This window comes from Rhinichthys klamathensis, unplaced genomic scaffold, assembly GCF_029890125.1.
Source record: "Rhinichthys klamathensis goyatoka isolate OS25496 unplaced genomic scaffold, OSU_Roscu_1.1 h1tg000021l_1, whole genome shotgun sequence".
In the NCBI taxonomy this organism is placed as follows: domain Eukaryota; kingdom Metazoa; phylum Chordata; class Actinopteri; order Cypriniformes; family Leuciscidae; genus Rhinichthys; species Rhinichthys klamathensis.
This window is the reverse complement of record NW_026606572.1, coordinates 373,189-390,296: the sequence shown is the minus strand read 5'-3', so window position 1 is coordinate 390,296 and position 17,108 is coordinate 373,189. Positions and strand designations below refer to the sequence as shown.

The following is a 17,108-nucleotide window of genomic DNA, read 5'->3' as shown; positions in this document are numbered from 1 at the left end:
ACATTTAAATTCAATTAGTTACTTTTTAAAATCAAACACATTCGGTTTTTTCTTTTCTTTGAATGAGCCATTACAAATTATAATAAGCCAATGCTTCTAAATATAAATAAAATAAAATAAAAGAGGAAAATGTATTCCAGAGTATAATCGATTATTGTGTATATAATAATAATTTATTATTATTATTATTAGTTAGACTCGTTGATGTGACTTGTGTTTGTTGAGTGCTGACTTCACTGTAAGGGGGGTGATGCTTCCTCTGCTGTCCTGTTATCTCCTTCTCGCAGTTATTCAAGAGTCATGCAGCTGTAGGTGAATATATTTGCTCTGTGTAAAAGCATTAAAGTGCGCAGTGACATTGCATAACAATGTTCAATCGTTTACTCACTACAGCGAGTCGAAATTAGCCTACTCAGCAAACCCGGTTACCTGTCGTCATCGGTGTACAAAGTCAAAGTCTTGACGGTGGTAGAAAAGGTAACGTTACGTCCAGAAAAAAACGTTTACCCAGTGTGGATACTTAGGTTTGTATTTTTAGCTTCAGCAATATTATTGTCGGCCTCGTCATTAGTTCTGGGACTGTGCAGAATTCGCTTACTCTGTTATTATTGCGTACATGCTTAGTATTTCTAGTCTTTCCTAAACGTTTACGTTACCACAGTTTCATTCAAAATGCACAGCCACTGTTATTGTTGCTATTGATAGTTGCTATTAGCCACCACTGTCGTCAAGTTAAAAGAGTTTAAAAGTAACGTTACGTGGAATGAAATAAAAATAAATGTATTTATTATGGTTTTACAGGGGGAACATTAAGGTATTTAGGCAGAAAGGATGCTTATGGTCATAAAAAAAAAAAAAAAAAGGTCCTTTTGCCACTTTCTTCAAATAGGGTACACAATATTCTGGAAGTAATGTCTTTTTTATTTTATTTTTTTCAACAAAGTAAACGGAGAGGCTTATTCAGAAAATATTTGTCAACATGAGGTCCGAATATGAGTTGAACCCCCGCTCATATTTTGGACTTTTGCTATTTTTGCAACGACCAACATGCCTCAATATACCGGTAGTAGTAAACCTGAACGCTGGTGAAAAAAAGTTTGAAGTACTAATATTACTGAAATAAAAATAAATTAAAACTTAGTAGAAATGTTTTTTTTTAAACTAATAAAAATGACAAAAGCCCATTTATAGGCCTACTATAATAAACAAAAAGTATAGGCCTACTAAAATCCCACTGAAACCTTGCTTTGCGTGATTTTGCCATTTTCTAGCAATTATGCACACAAAATATTGACAACTTAATGTGACATTTTTGCAGTTAAATTTAAAGTTAATTTTATATAATTTTTTGGTCTTAATGCAGGATTTTCGCCTCTAATGATTAAAGTCATTAACAACTATTCAGGTAAGTTCGAAAGACACCAAATCTTTTTCGAAATGCTCAGGGAATTCATATGTGACCATTTTCAAATTGTGTGATTCATTGCTTTCACTCTTGAGCTTTCAGGTGCTGTGATGGTGGAGGACAGGCCCATCATGAAGGGACGGGTAACAGTGTACTCAGTGCCAGGCTGTCCACACTGCACACAGGCCAAAGCTACTCTGCGAACACTAGGTGTGCCTGTGTGTGAGGTGGATGTGAACAAGCATGGAGAAATAAGGGCGCGAGTGAATGAGCTCACAGGTCACAGTGCCGTACCACAGATATTCTTCAATAACCTTTATGTTGGAAACAACGAGGACCTCCAGAACCTGGTGAGATAAGAAACTAACTGATGTGGGATTTCTAGTGATGGGAAGTCCAGATCATTTCACTGACTCTGACACTGATCTCTGAGTCTCGTTCAGCAAAATGAACGAATCTTTTTTCATTAATTTCAATATAATTAAAATGTTACATGTTAATAGCCAAATTCTCCAACACACAAACTTACGCAGACATTGATCACATTTAGAGTAAGAAAAAACTGTAATGCAGCCAAGGCAAATCACTTTCTTTTGTCATGTCACATCCCCATAGGCTGAAGTTGTGCAGTCGGTACCGGAAACAGAAATGATTAGTTCACCTCCCGAGTCTTCGTGTCTGAGTCGTTCGTTCATCATAAGTTATGGAAATTAAACATAATGACAGAAATTAATTTATTAATTGTAAGAAATTTGAGACCAGAAACGCATCACGTAAAAAAAACTAACTACGCGTTTGTTTGCGAGGAAGGTTGGGAATTATTTATTAATTTCTGTTTCCGATACGACTGTCACGTCACTGTCAGTCTCGGGAGGTGAACTAGTTATTTCTGTGTCCTGTACAGAACCTATGGTATATTACGCCTGCACGGTCAACACAAGATGAACGTATCACTCTCTGAGACAACTCGTTGTTCCCGAGTCATATTTAAAATTCGTTCAAAATGAACGTTCGTTCATGATCAACTCATCCCTAGTGTTTTCACTATTGACTAACCTCTGGCTTGATATTTGCTTCTAGGAAATGAGACTGAACCTCACAAAAACATGCCTTTTTGTGTATGTTCTTAGAATCCTGAGCGGCTGAAACGTCTTGTCCTGTCGGTAAGAGAGGAACCTGTGCCGCTGGACGCTCCACCTGTTCCTGTGGAAGATAGCACTGAGGCTGATGGAGGTTAGTACTGAAAAGGGCTTTTCACACTGAGCTTAACCCCGGGTTATCGTCGTTCTTAACCCCACTTTAAACCCTGCATTGCGATGCCAAACGTGTGCAGTGTGAAATGTTACAAAAATTACTTTAGAAAGATGGCAGCATCATATTTTTATTTTTACACATAGATAGGTAGGCCTGTTAGTACAATCTGTTGACTTAATCAATCCTGTTGCAACTTGCATTATTATGCCAATAGTGACAGACAGTTAAAAAATGGAAGCAAGCACCCCACCCAAAGTTGTCATGCCTGTAACTCAAGTAGAATTAAAGATATCTTAATATCCTTTTAGATTTTGGTTCTTAACAAACCTTTCTTTTTTTGTATCTTCTATTTGTATGGCTCTATATGGTTCGATGCCAGAGATATGGGGATCGCAATGTGGCTTCATGAGTAAATCGTTAAATTGTTCACATTTTCAGTGGGTCAAAAACCAAATGTGGGTCATTTTGCATACAGCTTACAGTTTTTTTCTTTTAAAGAGGAATTTCTGAAGAGCAAATAATGTTAAACTAGAACTAGAACTTTATGTCATTTCCTTCTATCAAAACAATTGCATAGAACATACCTGTGTCCCAAAAATATTATTTTTCCAAAGTTTGGATGCCTGTAACTCAAGAAGTATTAAAGATATCATTAAATTCTTTTTAGATTCTGGTTATTAACAAACTTTTCTTTTGGTATGTTCATTTTTAAGGCCCTGCATGGTTAATTCCAATAGGTATTGGGATCTCAATGCGGCTCCATGTGCAAATTGTTGATATTGAAAACTAAATGTGTGACTGGCCAAGGTTTTTTTTCCCCATATCACCAGCTGTTTCTCCAAGGAAACTAGCAAAAATCCTTACATTCAAAGTAGATAAGACTGGCTATACAGGAACATCTTCACCTGGACTGACAGTGAGAAGGTTTCCTTCCTCTGTTTAACACAAGAACTAAAACAATGGTTCAAAACACTGAAGGAATTTATTTGGGTTTAACATTAATTGTTATCACGCCACAAACGGGTTAGTTATGACTAGGACAAGTCAGAAGCACACATAATCTGTGTGGGACTAGTTGTGACTCTCGGTGGAACCTGTAAAACCTTGCTGCCCTGTCAATGATGACTAAACATTCAGCATTGTAGGTATGTAGTAAACAGAGTTACTGGCTTCCAAGGTGATCTTAAAGGATTTCAAGTGAGCTTTAGAAATAGCTAAGCTATGTTGTTGTTATTTCTAACTAAAACTAATTTTCAGTAATTGAAATAAAATAAGATATAAATATTAGATGAAAAACTTAAACTTATTTATTTGAGTTAGTTGCCAAAGCAACATTTCTAATTTTGGTCTAAGTTGAGGTACTCAAATTTAAATTTAAAGATATAAATAAATATTTAAATAACAATAATATAAGGACAAAAGCACCTATCAAAATGACTAAATCTTAAACTAAAATTAAAATGAGAAGTGAAAATATAAAAACAAAAGCTAATGAAAAATATTACTAAATCCTAAATGATACTAAAAACACTATAGTGACTACAATGCTTTTTTTAGTAGACAGGATGTAAGTCAAACCTTGGACTCGGACATGCCTTGCTTGCCTTCATATAGCATTTTTCAGCTTTCAGACACAGCTAGTCTATTGTAGAATAGTAATGGCGAGTTCCCATCCACAGACATTTTGGTGTTTACTTACTGTGAAAAACTGATTTGTTGAACTGTTGGCTGTTGGTGTGTTGGCTCTCCTAGTATGTTCCGACTCGACTCGCTTGCACTTTGTAGACAGGAAGGAAGCGGGTAAATTGGCCGTAGTTTAATAGTGATGAAGCATCTGAACACTGATCACTGGAGAAACTGCAGCATTCGGCCCCATGAGGGGATGCCACTGCCACTAGACTCACAATCTACACTCACCTAAAGGATTATTAGGAACACCATACTAATACTGTGTTTGACCCCCTTTCGCCTTCAGAACTGCCTTAATTCTACGTGGCATTGATTCAACAAGGTGCTTAAAGCATTCTTTAGAAATGTTGGCCCATATTGATAGGATAGCATCTTGCAGTTGATGGAGATTTGTGGGATGCACATCCAGGGCACGAAGCTCCCGTTCCACCACATCCCAAAGATGCTCTATTGGGTTGAGATCTGGTGACTGTGGGGGCCATTTTAGTACAGTGAACTCATTGTCATGTTTAAGAAACCAATTTGAAATGATTCGAGCTTTGTGACATGGTGCATTATCCTGCTGGAAGTAGCCATCAGAGGATGGGTACATGGTGGCCATAAAGGGATGGTCATGGTCCGAAACAATGCTCAGGTAGGCCGTGGCATTTAAACGATACCCAATTGGCACTAAGGGGCCTAAAGTGTGCCAAGAAAACATCCCCCACACCATTACACCACCACCACCAGCCTGCACAGTGGTAACAAGGCATGATGGATCCATGTTCTCATTCTGTTTACACCCAATTCTGACTCCACCATCTGAATGTCTCAACAGAAAGCGAGACTCATCAGACCAGGCAACATTTTTCCAGTCTTCAACTGTCCAATTTTGGTGAGCTCTTGCACCCATTCTCCTCTGACCTCTAGCATCAACAAGGCATTTTCGCCCACAGGACTGCCGCATACTGGATGTTTTTCCCTTTTCACACCATTCTTTGTAAACCCTAGAAATGGTTGTGCGTGAAAATCCCAGTAACTGAGCAGATTGTGAAATACTCAGACCAGCCCGTCTGGCACCAACAACCATGCCACGCTCAAAATTGCTTAAATCACCTTTCTTTCCCATTCTGACATTCGGTTTGGAGTTCAGGAGATTGTCTTGGCCAGGACCACACCCCTAAATGCATTGCACCATACCCCTAAATGCACTTGTTTATGTGATTGGTTGATTAGATAATTGCATTAATAAGAAATTGAACAGGTGTTCCTAATAATCCTTTAGGTGAGTGTATAGTCTGGTGCCTTCTCTCTTCTATAGGCTTCTGTTGCTTATTTTAGCTGCTAGGGTTTCATCTTTCTCTTTGGGGACCCTACCTTTCTGTACTCTTAAATGTGCTCAGTTCTGCATGTGTCTTTAAATCATGAAGCTCAATGATTCTCTAGTCTTGCAGCGTCTGGACTGTTTTTGACATTGGTTAAATGTTAGTTGCCTGGTTGTTTTTATCAAAATGTTTGTAAGGTAACACTATATTGATTTTCCTCAATCGTTCATTTTGATTTCAGCAACTCTGTATTAAACTGCTGTCAATTAAGCCTTTTACATACAGACTCCATTATTATTTACGATATTATAATAATAAATATTATTCATAAATAATACGATAAAATAACATTATTTTTCTATTATTATTTGATGCTCTCAGTCACACTCTCAGTGTGCTATCTATTTTTAGTTTTTGTGATTGGGCCTTGATTATTTAAATTGAATAATCAGGATTACGGTTACAGGTGCGGTGATGAATTAATCACGACAAGTGTCATTCACAGCGTTCCATTAAAGTCTATGCAGTGCACGTGGCATCAAAATGTGCTACTGAACGTGGAACATATTTTTTGCAGATGCTGTGCATTTTTAGCCTGGGAAAACCCAGACAACTTCCGGCAAATTTAGATTTGCTCTGAAAGTTAGTCTGGCAAAGAGCTCATTCAAGCCCATTTCCAATCCGTCGAAATCGAGGCACCAATCAGAAACGTTGGGGCGGGCTTTACACGATGACGACAGCGCTGGGATTTTGAAGCAGATTTTGCATCCTAACTTACATTACAAAGATGGATGCCGCCGTCGAACATCACTCGTTCGAATCAGCTATCGCGTCTGTTTTAAGCGATTTGAACGTTTCCTTTTTGTTAAAAACCGAGCAAAGAACAACACTCAGAGATGTTTCTCCGCCGCTCTGCATACGTCATCTCCTTCATCGCTCTGATTGGGTTTAGGTCTATCCGCGACGTCCGTTTAGTGACGCCCCTCTGGAAATGATGTGTCTATGACGCTTTGCCAGACCATAACTCAGTTACAACTGAGAATGGTCTGGTTTTAACCAGGCTAAAGCATTTTAACATGCCTGTTGCACAAACGCAATGTGAATCTGATTTAATACCGTTCAAAAGTTTGGAGTCTATATGATTATTTAAAGTTTTTGAAAGAAGTCTCTTATGCTCATTAAGGCTGAATTTATTTGGTCAAAAATACAGTAGAAACAGGATTATTGTGAAATAATATTATTACAATTTAAAATAAGTTTTCTATTTGAATATATTTTAACGTTTTCAGCATCTTCACTCCAGTCCTCAATGTCACATGATCCTTCAGAATTCATTCTAATATGCCCATCTGGTGGTTAAAAAAAACAATTCTTATTATTATTATCATCAATGTTGAAAAAAATGTATGCTGCTTAGTATTTTTGTGGAAACCATGATGAAAAAAACACTGATCCCAACCTCTTTTTGATGAAATTATGATGTCATAATTGTGTAGCCCTATTTATAAAATGTTTTAAGAAATCTACAACTTATTATATTACATCATTTGATTTTTCAGCATTCACAGACAACAGTGACTTCGTCGTAATACTTGCATACTGAATTTCAATTGGTCCTCTGTCTTAAATCTATTTGCATTCTTTTATTGATTAGTCTTGTCTTTCTCGCATATTTTGAATCATTTAACCACTCGCTGAGTGCCGCCACAACAGCAAACCGGCTCTGATGCTGCATTACATGTAGACCGAAACCCAAACTTACTTATAACTTTAACACTGTTCTTTTGCTGCCTTACAAGCTTTGGTAATTCTTTCAGGAAACTCAAATCTTGTTTTAAAAGTATATCGCCTATGGCCTTTTGTGTTTGGTTGTTTCAGTCATTTTTATTCTCTTTTTTGTGACACTTGCCCTAAGCAGCGTGGGAGCTCTCAGAGGCACTGAGGAATCTGATCCTGAAACTCTACTCTGATCACCTCTCAGAAGATGGCAAGGTAACACACTGTTTCACCATCTCATCACAGGCTGCATATCAAATAGCTGCAAGACCATGTTCAATGGATTCGCCACAGACATGAACACTACATGCACTCAGACATTTAAATGACCTACGGAGCGTTCCACCACATTATGTTTTAAATAAGTAAGGTGTGTGTCATTGTGACCGTGTGGGTCTCCACTCTTGACCAGACAGTTGATTACAAAGCCATGTCCCGGAGCCTGTACTTCGAGCGGTACTGTGATCTAGCTGTCCAGCTTCAGCGCGTGGAGCTGCTGTCAATGAGTCGAGAAGAGAAACTGGCCTTCTTTATCAACATCTACAACGCCCTCGTCATCCACGGGAACCTGCGTCTGGGCTTCCCCAAAAACATATGGCAAAGGTATCGGGTAAGACACAAGGAGAGAAAATGGATTGTAAAGTGGGGAAAATGTTTTAATTCTTTCAGTGCTTGTACATTTGTTGTCTTGTTTTCCAGTTCTTCAACTATGTGAGCTACCTCATTGGTGGTGAGGTGTTCACGCTGCAGGATATTGAAAACGGAGTGCTTCGAGGAAATCGAAAAGGTGTGGCACAAATCATGAAGCCCTTTTCCAGGAACGACCCTCGACTGCAGGTATCCCAGGAAGAGGATGAGCGGTTTGTTCAGTATAAGCTCATTCCTCAATATAATATGATTGTTAATATTATTAATGTTGCTGTGTTTCTTGTTGGAAAGTTGCTTACAGTATGTCAAGGGGCAATTCTGATTTAATGTTGCCTGCCTGTCATTTATTGCAATAAACGTACTTAATTTTGTTAACAACAGCACTATTTTCAGTGATTTACTTAAGCAGGTTTCTAGGTGTATTTGGAAATATTTTGTTTTGCTTTATTAAACCGAAATTATGACTTAATTAAACAGAAATTACCACAGATATTAGGCCTGTCAAAATAATAAAATAGTTTAAGAAGATTAAAAACAATGAACTGTAATTTCTTTGTAATTAGTGGTTTAACCCAGTGATTCTCAACCTTTTTTACTTTCTGTCTAAGCTAATATGTACCTCTGGTACTTATATGGTATATTTCATAAATATAAATAAATTTAAGAATATTATTTCAGTTTAATGTTTTTATTTATTTATATTTAATTATTATTTTAAATTATATATATTTTGTGCATTTTGATTAAGATTGTTAATATAATTTACGATTTATTGGGGCCCCCCTCGATGTTTGCTGAGTCCCCCCAATGGGCCCCGACCCCCTGGTTGAGAGAAACTGGCCTAAACCTATTCATTTTCTTTTCAAGGAAAGAAAAAAATATTTGATGTGCATGATACCAGTATATCCAGACAGTTCAAATGTTTGTGGTCAGTGAGATTTTTATGAAAATGAATACTTATGAAGAAATTAATACTTTTATTCAGCAAGAATGCATTAAACTGTTTAAAAGTGACAGTAAAGACATTTATAATGGTGCATAATATTTCCATTTCAAACAAATGCTGTTCTTTTGAACTTTCTATTCATCAAATAATCCCAAAAAAATGTATCACAACTGTTTTAACATTGATAATAATAACTTATTTTAAGTTGTAATAATATTTAACAATATTGCTGTTTTCACTGTATTTTTGATCAAATAAATGCAGCCTTGGTGAGCATAAGAGAATCCTTTCAAAAACATAAAAAAAATTCTTACTGACCTCAAAACAGGGGTGCTCTGAAACTGTGGGGGTACTTGAGACAAAAAATGCTGCGGGAAACACTGGAGTAAAAGATATCTGAGAATGCTATTAACAGCAGTAATGTGTGTGTCATCCATTAGGTGGCGCTTCCTGACGTTGAGCCTCTCATTCATTTCGCACTGAACTGTGGTGCAAAGGGCTGCCCTCCAATTAAGACATACACACCACAGGTTAATCCCCAAAGGACTCTCATTTACAATACGCTCTATAGATGTCTATACATTCTTTCTGACTGTGTAAAAAGCATATTGTGTTTAAATTTCCATGCATGTCTCACACCAGGACATTGATGGTCAGTTGCGTACCGCAGCGGAAGCGTTCTTGGAGAATGACGACAGCTGCGTGATTGACAGCGTGGGGCGAGAGGTCAAACTCAGCCAGATCTTTAAGTGGTACAAGGAAGACTTTGGAGGCACTGATGAGAAGGTATTACGAAAATATATCTTCACAAAGATGATGTTTAGCGATGAAATTCATCTTTTACTCGCATAATGTTATGACTTTCTTTCTTCTGTTGCCTATAACACTAAAGGAGATATTTAGCAGAATTTCTAAGCTGCTCTTTTCCATACAGTGCAAGTGGTTGGGGAGCTTGTTTTGGGTCTGTCTTTAAAGAGGACATATTATGCCCTTTTATACAGTCTTGATTTTGTTTTTGGAGTCTACTAGAATAGGTTTCAATGCTTGAATGTTCAAAAAACACATTATTTTCCACATATTATTCATTGTTGCAGCCCCTTTGTTCCCAGTCTGTCAGTAACACTCAGTAACACTAGTTCCTGTGTCTATGAAGCCTCTCCTTCCAGCGCAGTGTGCTCTGATTGGTTGACTGGATCAGTGTGTTGTGATTGGTCAACCACTGCAAGCGTGTTTTGGAAAAGTCATGCCCCTTTCCATAAGCGCAAGTTTCATCACACTACTAATGCAACTCAACCAGGCCTCGCCTTGAGCCTTAAGCGGGAATTATTTAAATGAGGAATACTGCGATTTGTACATTTCCAGAAGAAGACTCAAGACTACAATCGAGTCATTTCAGGCAGTGCTTACTAATAACTCCCTTTGGAGTGACTCTGCTTTATAGACCTTTGTTTGCTTTGAAGAGCATGACCTTTTTTATTCCTCAAACTGCAACATTACTCACTGAAGAAAGATGAAAATGTAAAACAAGCATTGTAGGTCCTCTTTAAAGATACACTTGATCAGCTTGTAATGTTTTCTTTTTCAGCTGCTGAACTGGGTGTTTGATCATATGGGAGCGTCAGAGAAGAAGAGGAATCTACAGTCTCTGCTGTCAGAAGGAAAGGTCAAAGTGAGCTATCTGCCCTATGACTGGTCTATAAACAGCACAAACTGAACTAAACCACATTCTCATGCATATGATCACTCTATCACTGACTCAATGTGGGCTTCTGTCGAACACATGCAGCGGAGATGAGAGATTCAGAACCCTGAAAATGATAACTATGCATTACGATTCCCTTTACCTTGTTCCTTCACCTCGCAAAGGGCAATGTGTTACTGTAGCTGAATATTTCTGACGACATTTTTTACCTGTAATCTTCTAAATTGTATTGCGGCATTTTGCACTTGATTATTATGCAGTTAAATGTTTTATATATTCTCCTACAAGAATGTCTTTGTAAACAAATATAATTTAATTTAATTTATCTACATTATCATATGCATTGGTATACATTTCTTTTGTACATATTTAATTTAGAGTTTCTAGCCAGACTGAAAAGTAAAAAATAACTCATGAATCACAATGAAACACAAGAACTTTGCACAGACTGAGCAATGGTGCATATTTCTTATAATATATTTTTTTTTACTGAATGACCTCAAGGAACAATATTTAATCATTTTTATATATGCGCACCAATTCAACAATACACAGTAAGCAACAGCAATAGTTACCTACATTTAACTATTTAAATATATGAAAGATTTGCACAGATACTTGTTTTCAGTTGATGGCACATATTAGGAGATGCTATTAAAATGTCTAAATTCACAAATATATATATATAAAATTAAATATCTCTATATCTGTCTATTCACAATTTCACCCAGAAAAGAACATTTTTGTCTTCATTTACTCACCCCTATTTGTCAAACCATATTTTCTTTTCTTCTATGAAAAAAAAGGGAAAGTGAATGGCTATTTAATTTAAATTCCACCACAAAGGGAAAAAACGTCGTAAAAGTGTTCAATATGCCATGTAAGCTATAATCCAAGTCTTCAAAAAGCCATATGATATTTGTATATCAGATAAATTAGATTAAAAAAAAATGATTGACTGGTATTTTTAAGTTTCTGCACGTCGAGTGCTGTTCACTGTTTCAGTGCTCGCTTTTTTATATCTGGACATGTCGTTTCCTGAAAGATCTGAAGGGAAATGCATAGGACATGGAAGATTTTGAGGCATGGATTAGTTTGTGTATCTTTCATGCTGTTTGTTGTACTTTGACTCTTTGACTCTGTCTGAATGATGGATGTATTCAGCAGAGAACCGAGCAGCACATCAGAATGATACCAGCCAGTAGCATCGAGTACTTTTTGAAATGCATGATGTGTTATTTGATAAATTATTGAAAGGGCATCAGGGCTGATGGAATCTCATAACTGGTTTCTCATAAACAGGGCCTGTTTCGTATGATGCGATTCAGTGCCTGATTTGATCAAGCGGTTAACAAGAATCCCCATAATATTTTTATAGAAAATAGGATCCAGACTGAAACTTTCTGAAAATCGATTCCCCATCCGTCTTGCTTAAGGCAGTGAAAATCCTCATGAACTTGGAAGCCTTTTTTGAATCCGCGAGCAACACGACAACGCGGAAAAATGCTGTTTTAATAGATGTTGATTTACTGTGAAGCACTCATAGGCATGTCATTTATCCTTTAATGCATGTGATACTATAGAATAGTATTGCAAGGGCTGATGCTGTCAGAAGCACGAGTAAAATGAGGTTTGGTACCTCCTGTTTCAGCCAGTGCCTTTTCACCTTTGCATGAGACTATTATTCTCATATTAAACCACTTGACCGCACATCTCATTGCTTCAGGAAATCAGTTCGTTTGAAACTGTAATCTGCAAGCAGAGAGAGATTGGTGAATCATAGCTAGAAAAAAAAAGGTCCCAGAGTTACCTCATCCTTATCTCGTTCACTGTAAGGACGGATATCAATGCAATGCAATTACCCTGAACAAAATGTCAGGATGAGACTCATTCGTATGCATGGAAATGATTTGAATCTAGAGCAATACTGCAATACTGTCTTTTATAAATGAATTACGATAAAATAAAGTATATTCAACAGACATTTCATGTGCCCTTATTTTTGTTGAAATGAAAAGATGGCAGACAGTGTTGGGGGTAATGTGAGTTATGTAATCAGATTACTTTTTTCAAGTAACGAGTAAAGTAATGCATTACTTTTTGTGAATTTGCAACAAGAATCTGAGATGCTTTTTCAAATAAGTAACGCAAGTTACTTTGTTATTGACTGACAGCTCTCCGGTCCCTGTGCAGAGATGCTGTGTTATTGTAGTTCTTGTAGTTCTAGACTAAATGTAAGCATGCACTTACCGGTACTCCTCTCTCTTGCGCAAAAACAGATTCAGTATTCCTCAAAATGAATAAAAACAGAAATGCAAACTCACAATATTACTCAAACCTGCAATAATTAAACATGTTTACACTAATATACTTTATGTATTTAATCTCACTTTATTAACCAATGTCTTTACTGCTAATCTTTGATGATCCAATTACTAATAAGCAAAAAAGACTTCACATTTCACATCACATTTGTTTAATTTTTTTTTTTTTTTTATTGCTAAAATAAGAGTTTTGAACTTTCTTCTCCTGTGTCCTATTCTTCAGCAATCAAGCAGAAGGCATATTCATTTCAATTTTGGTGTGAAAGGGCCTTTATATTTGCCAAAAAAAATAGTTTTATTTATTTGTTATTAAAAAACAAGCAAGCCCAGCCCAGGTTAGAAAAAGCAATGGAAAAGTAACGTGTAACATTTGATTCCATTAAAAGTAATTTACAAAATGAGTTACTTTTTTAGGGATTAACCCAATATTGTAATGCATTGCTTTTAAGTTACTTTCCCCACACTGATGGCAGATTTGTTGTAAATAATGTTAATAATAGGATGCAACTTACTATATAACCATGCGTACAGTTAATACAGGAAAAATAGGCAGAACAATCTTTAAATAAAGGAAAAATGTTTTAAAAAATGGCCAATAAAGCTGTACAGCATTTTGCTGCAAATTCATCCGTCACTTTGTAGAAGCACCATAGACCGATGCCAACATGGACCGGTTATGCCAGACACATGTATTATGCATTAAATTATTGACTGCCGAGAACATGAAACTATCAAAATGTAAGAAAAACAAACAATATGCAAAACAAACAACATGCAAAATAACTTTTGCATATTGTTTTTCCTATGCAGTTCATGGTAATATTTCCAAATATAATATCCAAATGTACAGTCTGGGTTCTGAAGAAAGCCCAGTTGAAAGTCACTGACTGGACTAATAGTCCTGTTGCAGTGTGTGTAATATTCAGAGGGAGGCAGTGTTGCTTTATGCTCAACATCACTAGACCAAAGTAAACCATGGAATTGAAAAAATAATGAATTTCTTAATACTTAGTTTGTCTCTTTTTTTGCTTTAGTGTTAGCAGCACTTAAACGGCATGAATAAGTTTGTGTTAAACCTGTTGATCATGTTCTCCAACATGACTTGAGATGGTCCAGAGAACATCTCAAACTTCAATGAACCTCTGTCCATCTGGACAAAGTCACATGATCAGATATTATTTGATTAGTGACCTTTAGTGCACTTTTACACTTTTAAGTTTTTTTTTTCATAACACCAAAACTCAGTTCCATGTTTAAATTCCCAGATTCTCAATGTAGCCTCAGACTTTTGGACACCACTATGTATTAAATTCTGGTTATTAGTCATGAGTGTCACGCATAAGCAGTAGTTCAGACAGTCTGCCTGAAATGAAAATATCACTGTTACACAGTCTTAGGTTTGAACGTCATAAGACTGTTGGGAAGCTTTTTGCAACGCTGTTTGCCTTGAGCATCATTTGGGTTCATGACCGTGAGACTAGCGAGAAGCTAATTCTTCAGCCCACCAACCGTATTCTCACGATACGTGTCCAATCGCACAACTTATTAACCGCAGTTGATGAGCTCGCCTTGCCACATTGCACACAGACATCATAAACAAATCCAGAAGATTCAAATGCCTGTTGTTGTCAATACTGAGCAAAAGCCTCTGGTGTTATACAAGATATTGATGATAAATGAAGCCTTTTAAGAACTACAGGTCTCAAGTAATGGATGGTAAACCAGTGTTTTGAAAGTAATTTCAGTGATGTTCAACTAAACTATAGTAGCCTATATATATATATATATATATATATATATATATATATATATATATATATATATATATATATATATATATATATAGCATGCTCTTTTCTTTTTAGCTTTACCTTTTGTCTTTCCTTTAAAAAAAAAGTACCATTCAAAATGTCATTCATACAGGCTAACGCTGGGAACATGGATGGACCTGAGGCACAACAAGACGTGTACCGCTATTTTGGGTCTTATAGAAAAATATATATGCTTTTATCTGCATTCAACAGAAGCTCCCCTGGTGATTTTTTTTAATAGGCTCAACTGTATTTGGGTTAAGAAACGGATGCTGTGTCTTAAACAGGGAGGAGTAGGGTAGAGTACAGCTATCTGAAAGTGTAAAATGCCATTTTTGCCACTATTTTTCTTAGTGGCTTAGATTAGCTAAGTTTTTCTCTAACTTGGATTCCATAGGTTACCATACTTGGCCTTCACATATCACTTTCTTTGTACTTTCACTTTCTGTCTCTCTTGTTCTCTCTCTCTCTCTCTGGTAACATCCTACTGTACATACACTCTGGGTACAATTAACTGTGTTTTATACATCTACATCAAGACAGTTTATACAGTACATCTTGTAACCAAATAAGTGTAAACAACCAAATACTGTTATTAAACCTTCTCAAATATAACCTTCAGTATTAACATTTGCAGTACAATCGTCACACTATAGCTATGCTCTCACATATTCTGCTATGATAACTGTGCTTATTTCTGTCATTGGTATTAGTAGTAGTGGGTGGTAATAGACAAGAAATGTACAGTTTTGTACCATCTTGCTGATAATAACACTTAGTCATTCTGCAATCTTGCAGCCTGAACCACAGTAGGCAGACCACACTTGTATACTCTATATTTTGTAATTCTGTTTAGTTTTATTGTGTTTGTCATTTCAACGTTTTTTTTATTTTATTGTCTATAGTATTGTCACGGGTGGTAGCAGGAAGGCAGACGAAGATGATGAATAAAGTCCAATATGAAGTGTAATGAGGTAATATAAATAACACAGACAGGCTGGGCAACACACACTGAAGGTAACGTAGAGACAGAGAATGAATGTGAGGGATGAACTCATAAAGCAAACACAATTGAGGATAATTAATAGAACACAGCTGACACTGATGAACTAATAATGACTGTAACCAAGGAGACCGATGAGTGGCGGGAATCTGAACAAAGACGTGACAACTGAAGACAAACTGAAAGTCTATGAAAACAAATTTAAACTGAACTGAATGCTGACAAGTTTTAATATTTTAGTACATCAAGTTAAGCTAACTGCAATTGAGAAATGTTGCCTTGGCAACTAGCTGAAATACGGAGCCAGGCGGGAAAAAATAAATTGTGGCCACTAATTTGGAATTTGTTCCCACAACTTAATTAATTTGTTTCTTCGTTTTGGTAAACTTTGAACTAATTCATTCTCCATTTCCTCTGCCATGCATGATTTAGTAAAACAAGGGAACGAATTATTATATTGTGTGCACAATTTAGTTAAAACAAGGGAATATTTTTTACTGGCCATGTTTTTGCAAAAAACAGGCAGTAATGACCCCAAAATATGAGATACCAGTTAACATTCACGATTCTCTTCTCCAATTTTGATACCACAGCTAAAACTACTAGCCTAACTATATACATTTAAAACTTCCTTATTAAAGTTACAAAAGTTATTCAGTCAAGAGCAGTGAGTGATTTTTTTCTTTGTCCTTTGTTGTTTGATTAACTTTAAAAACAGATAGCAGCAGGAATATTAGGCTGCTGTCACTTTAAGAGTGAATGCACGGATCTAATATACTGTATGTACACATGCATTTACTTTCTCAACTGTTCTGAAGACATAAACGACTATGTTTACTAAAGCCTAGTTCACACTACATGATTTTAAGCCCGATTTAAGCCCGATTTGCAAATCGTTGTTATCAAAGGTTATCGCGTGCAAATCGTGGGAGATTAGCGGGCGATGAACGCTCGCCAATCTGTTAGTATGAAAGAGCCAACAACGCATCAAAGACGCTCGCAGAAAAATATCTAGCATGCTAGATATCCAGAGCTGTCGCACGACTCAAGCTCACGTGATGTCATGAGCTACAGCTAATCAGAGCAAGGCATGTTCGCGTGTTGTGTTCTTCTTCGCTGGGTATTGGCGCGCGTGCTGTTTCGCGTCATTTCCGGTTCGTTTTATCGCGTGATTTTTCGTGACAAAACGTGGTTTGTAGACAAGATAGAATCGTTGGGTGACAGAGTTGTTGTCAACTCGTGTAGT

General features: G+C 36.7%; 1 protein-coding gene across 4 annotated transcripts; it reads left to right on the top strand.

Moving 5' to 3' along the window:
* The first annotated feature begins 247 nt into the window (after positions 1 to 247).
* On the top strand, positions 248 to 11,387 carry zgc:152951 (uncharacterized protein LOC569013 homolog). 4 transcript variants are annotated; one of them, XM_056240732.1, is made up of 11 exons: positions 248 to 308; positions 394 to 477; positions 1,364 to 1,405; positions 1,508 to 1,755; positions 2,536 to 2,638; positions 7,571 to 7,644; positions 7,841 to 8,038; positions 8,128 to 8,265; positions 9,463 to 9,552; positions 9,665 to 9,808; positions 10,608 to 11,387. In XM_056240732.1, exons 3-11 carry the CDS (start codon positions 1,378 to 1,380, stop codon positions 10,734 to 10,736), a joined length of 1,152 nt encoding a protein of 383 aa, XP_056096707.1. In that variant the 5' UTR covers positions 248 to 308; positions 394 to 477; positions 1,364 to 1,377; the 3' UTR covers positions 10,737 to 11,387. The 4 variants fall into 4 exon arrangements, with proteins under 4 accessions (XP_056096707.1, XP_056096699.1, XP_056096722.1 ...); XM_056240724.1 differs by having other exon boundaries at positions 278 to 477; XM_056240747.1 differs by having other exon boundaries at positions 279 to 477; positions 1,501 to 1,755.
* Positions 11,388 to 17,108: the final 5,721 nt, after the last annotated feature.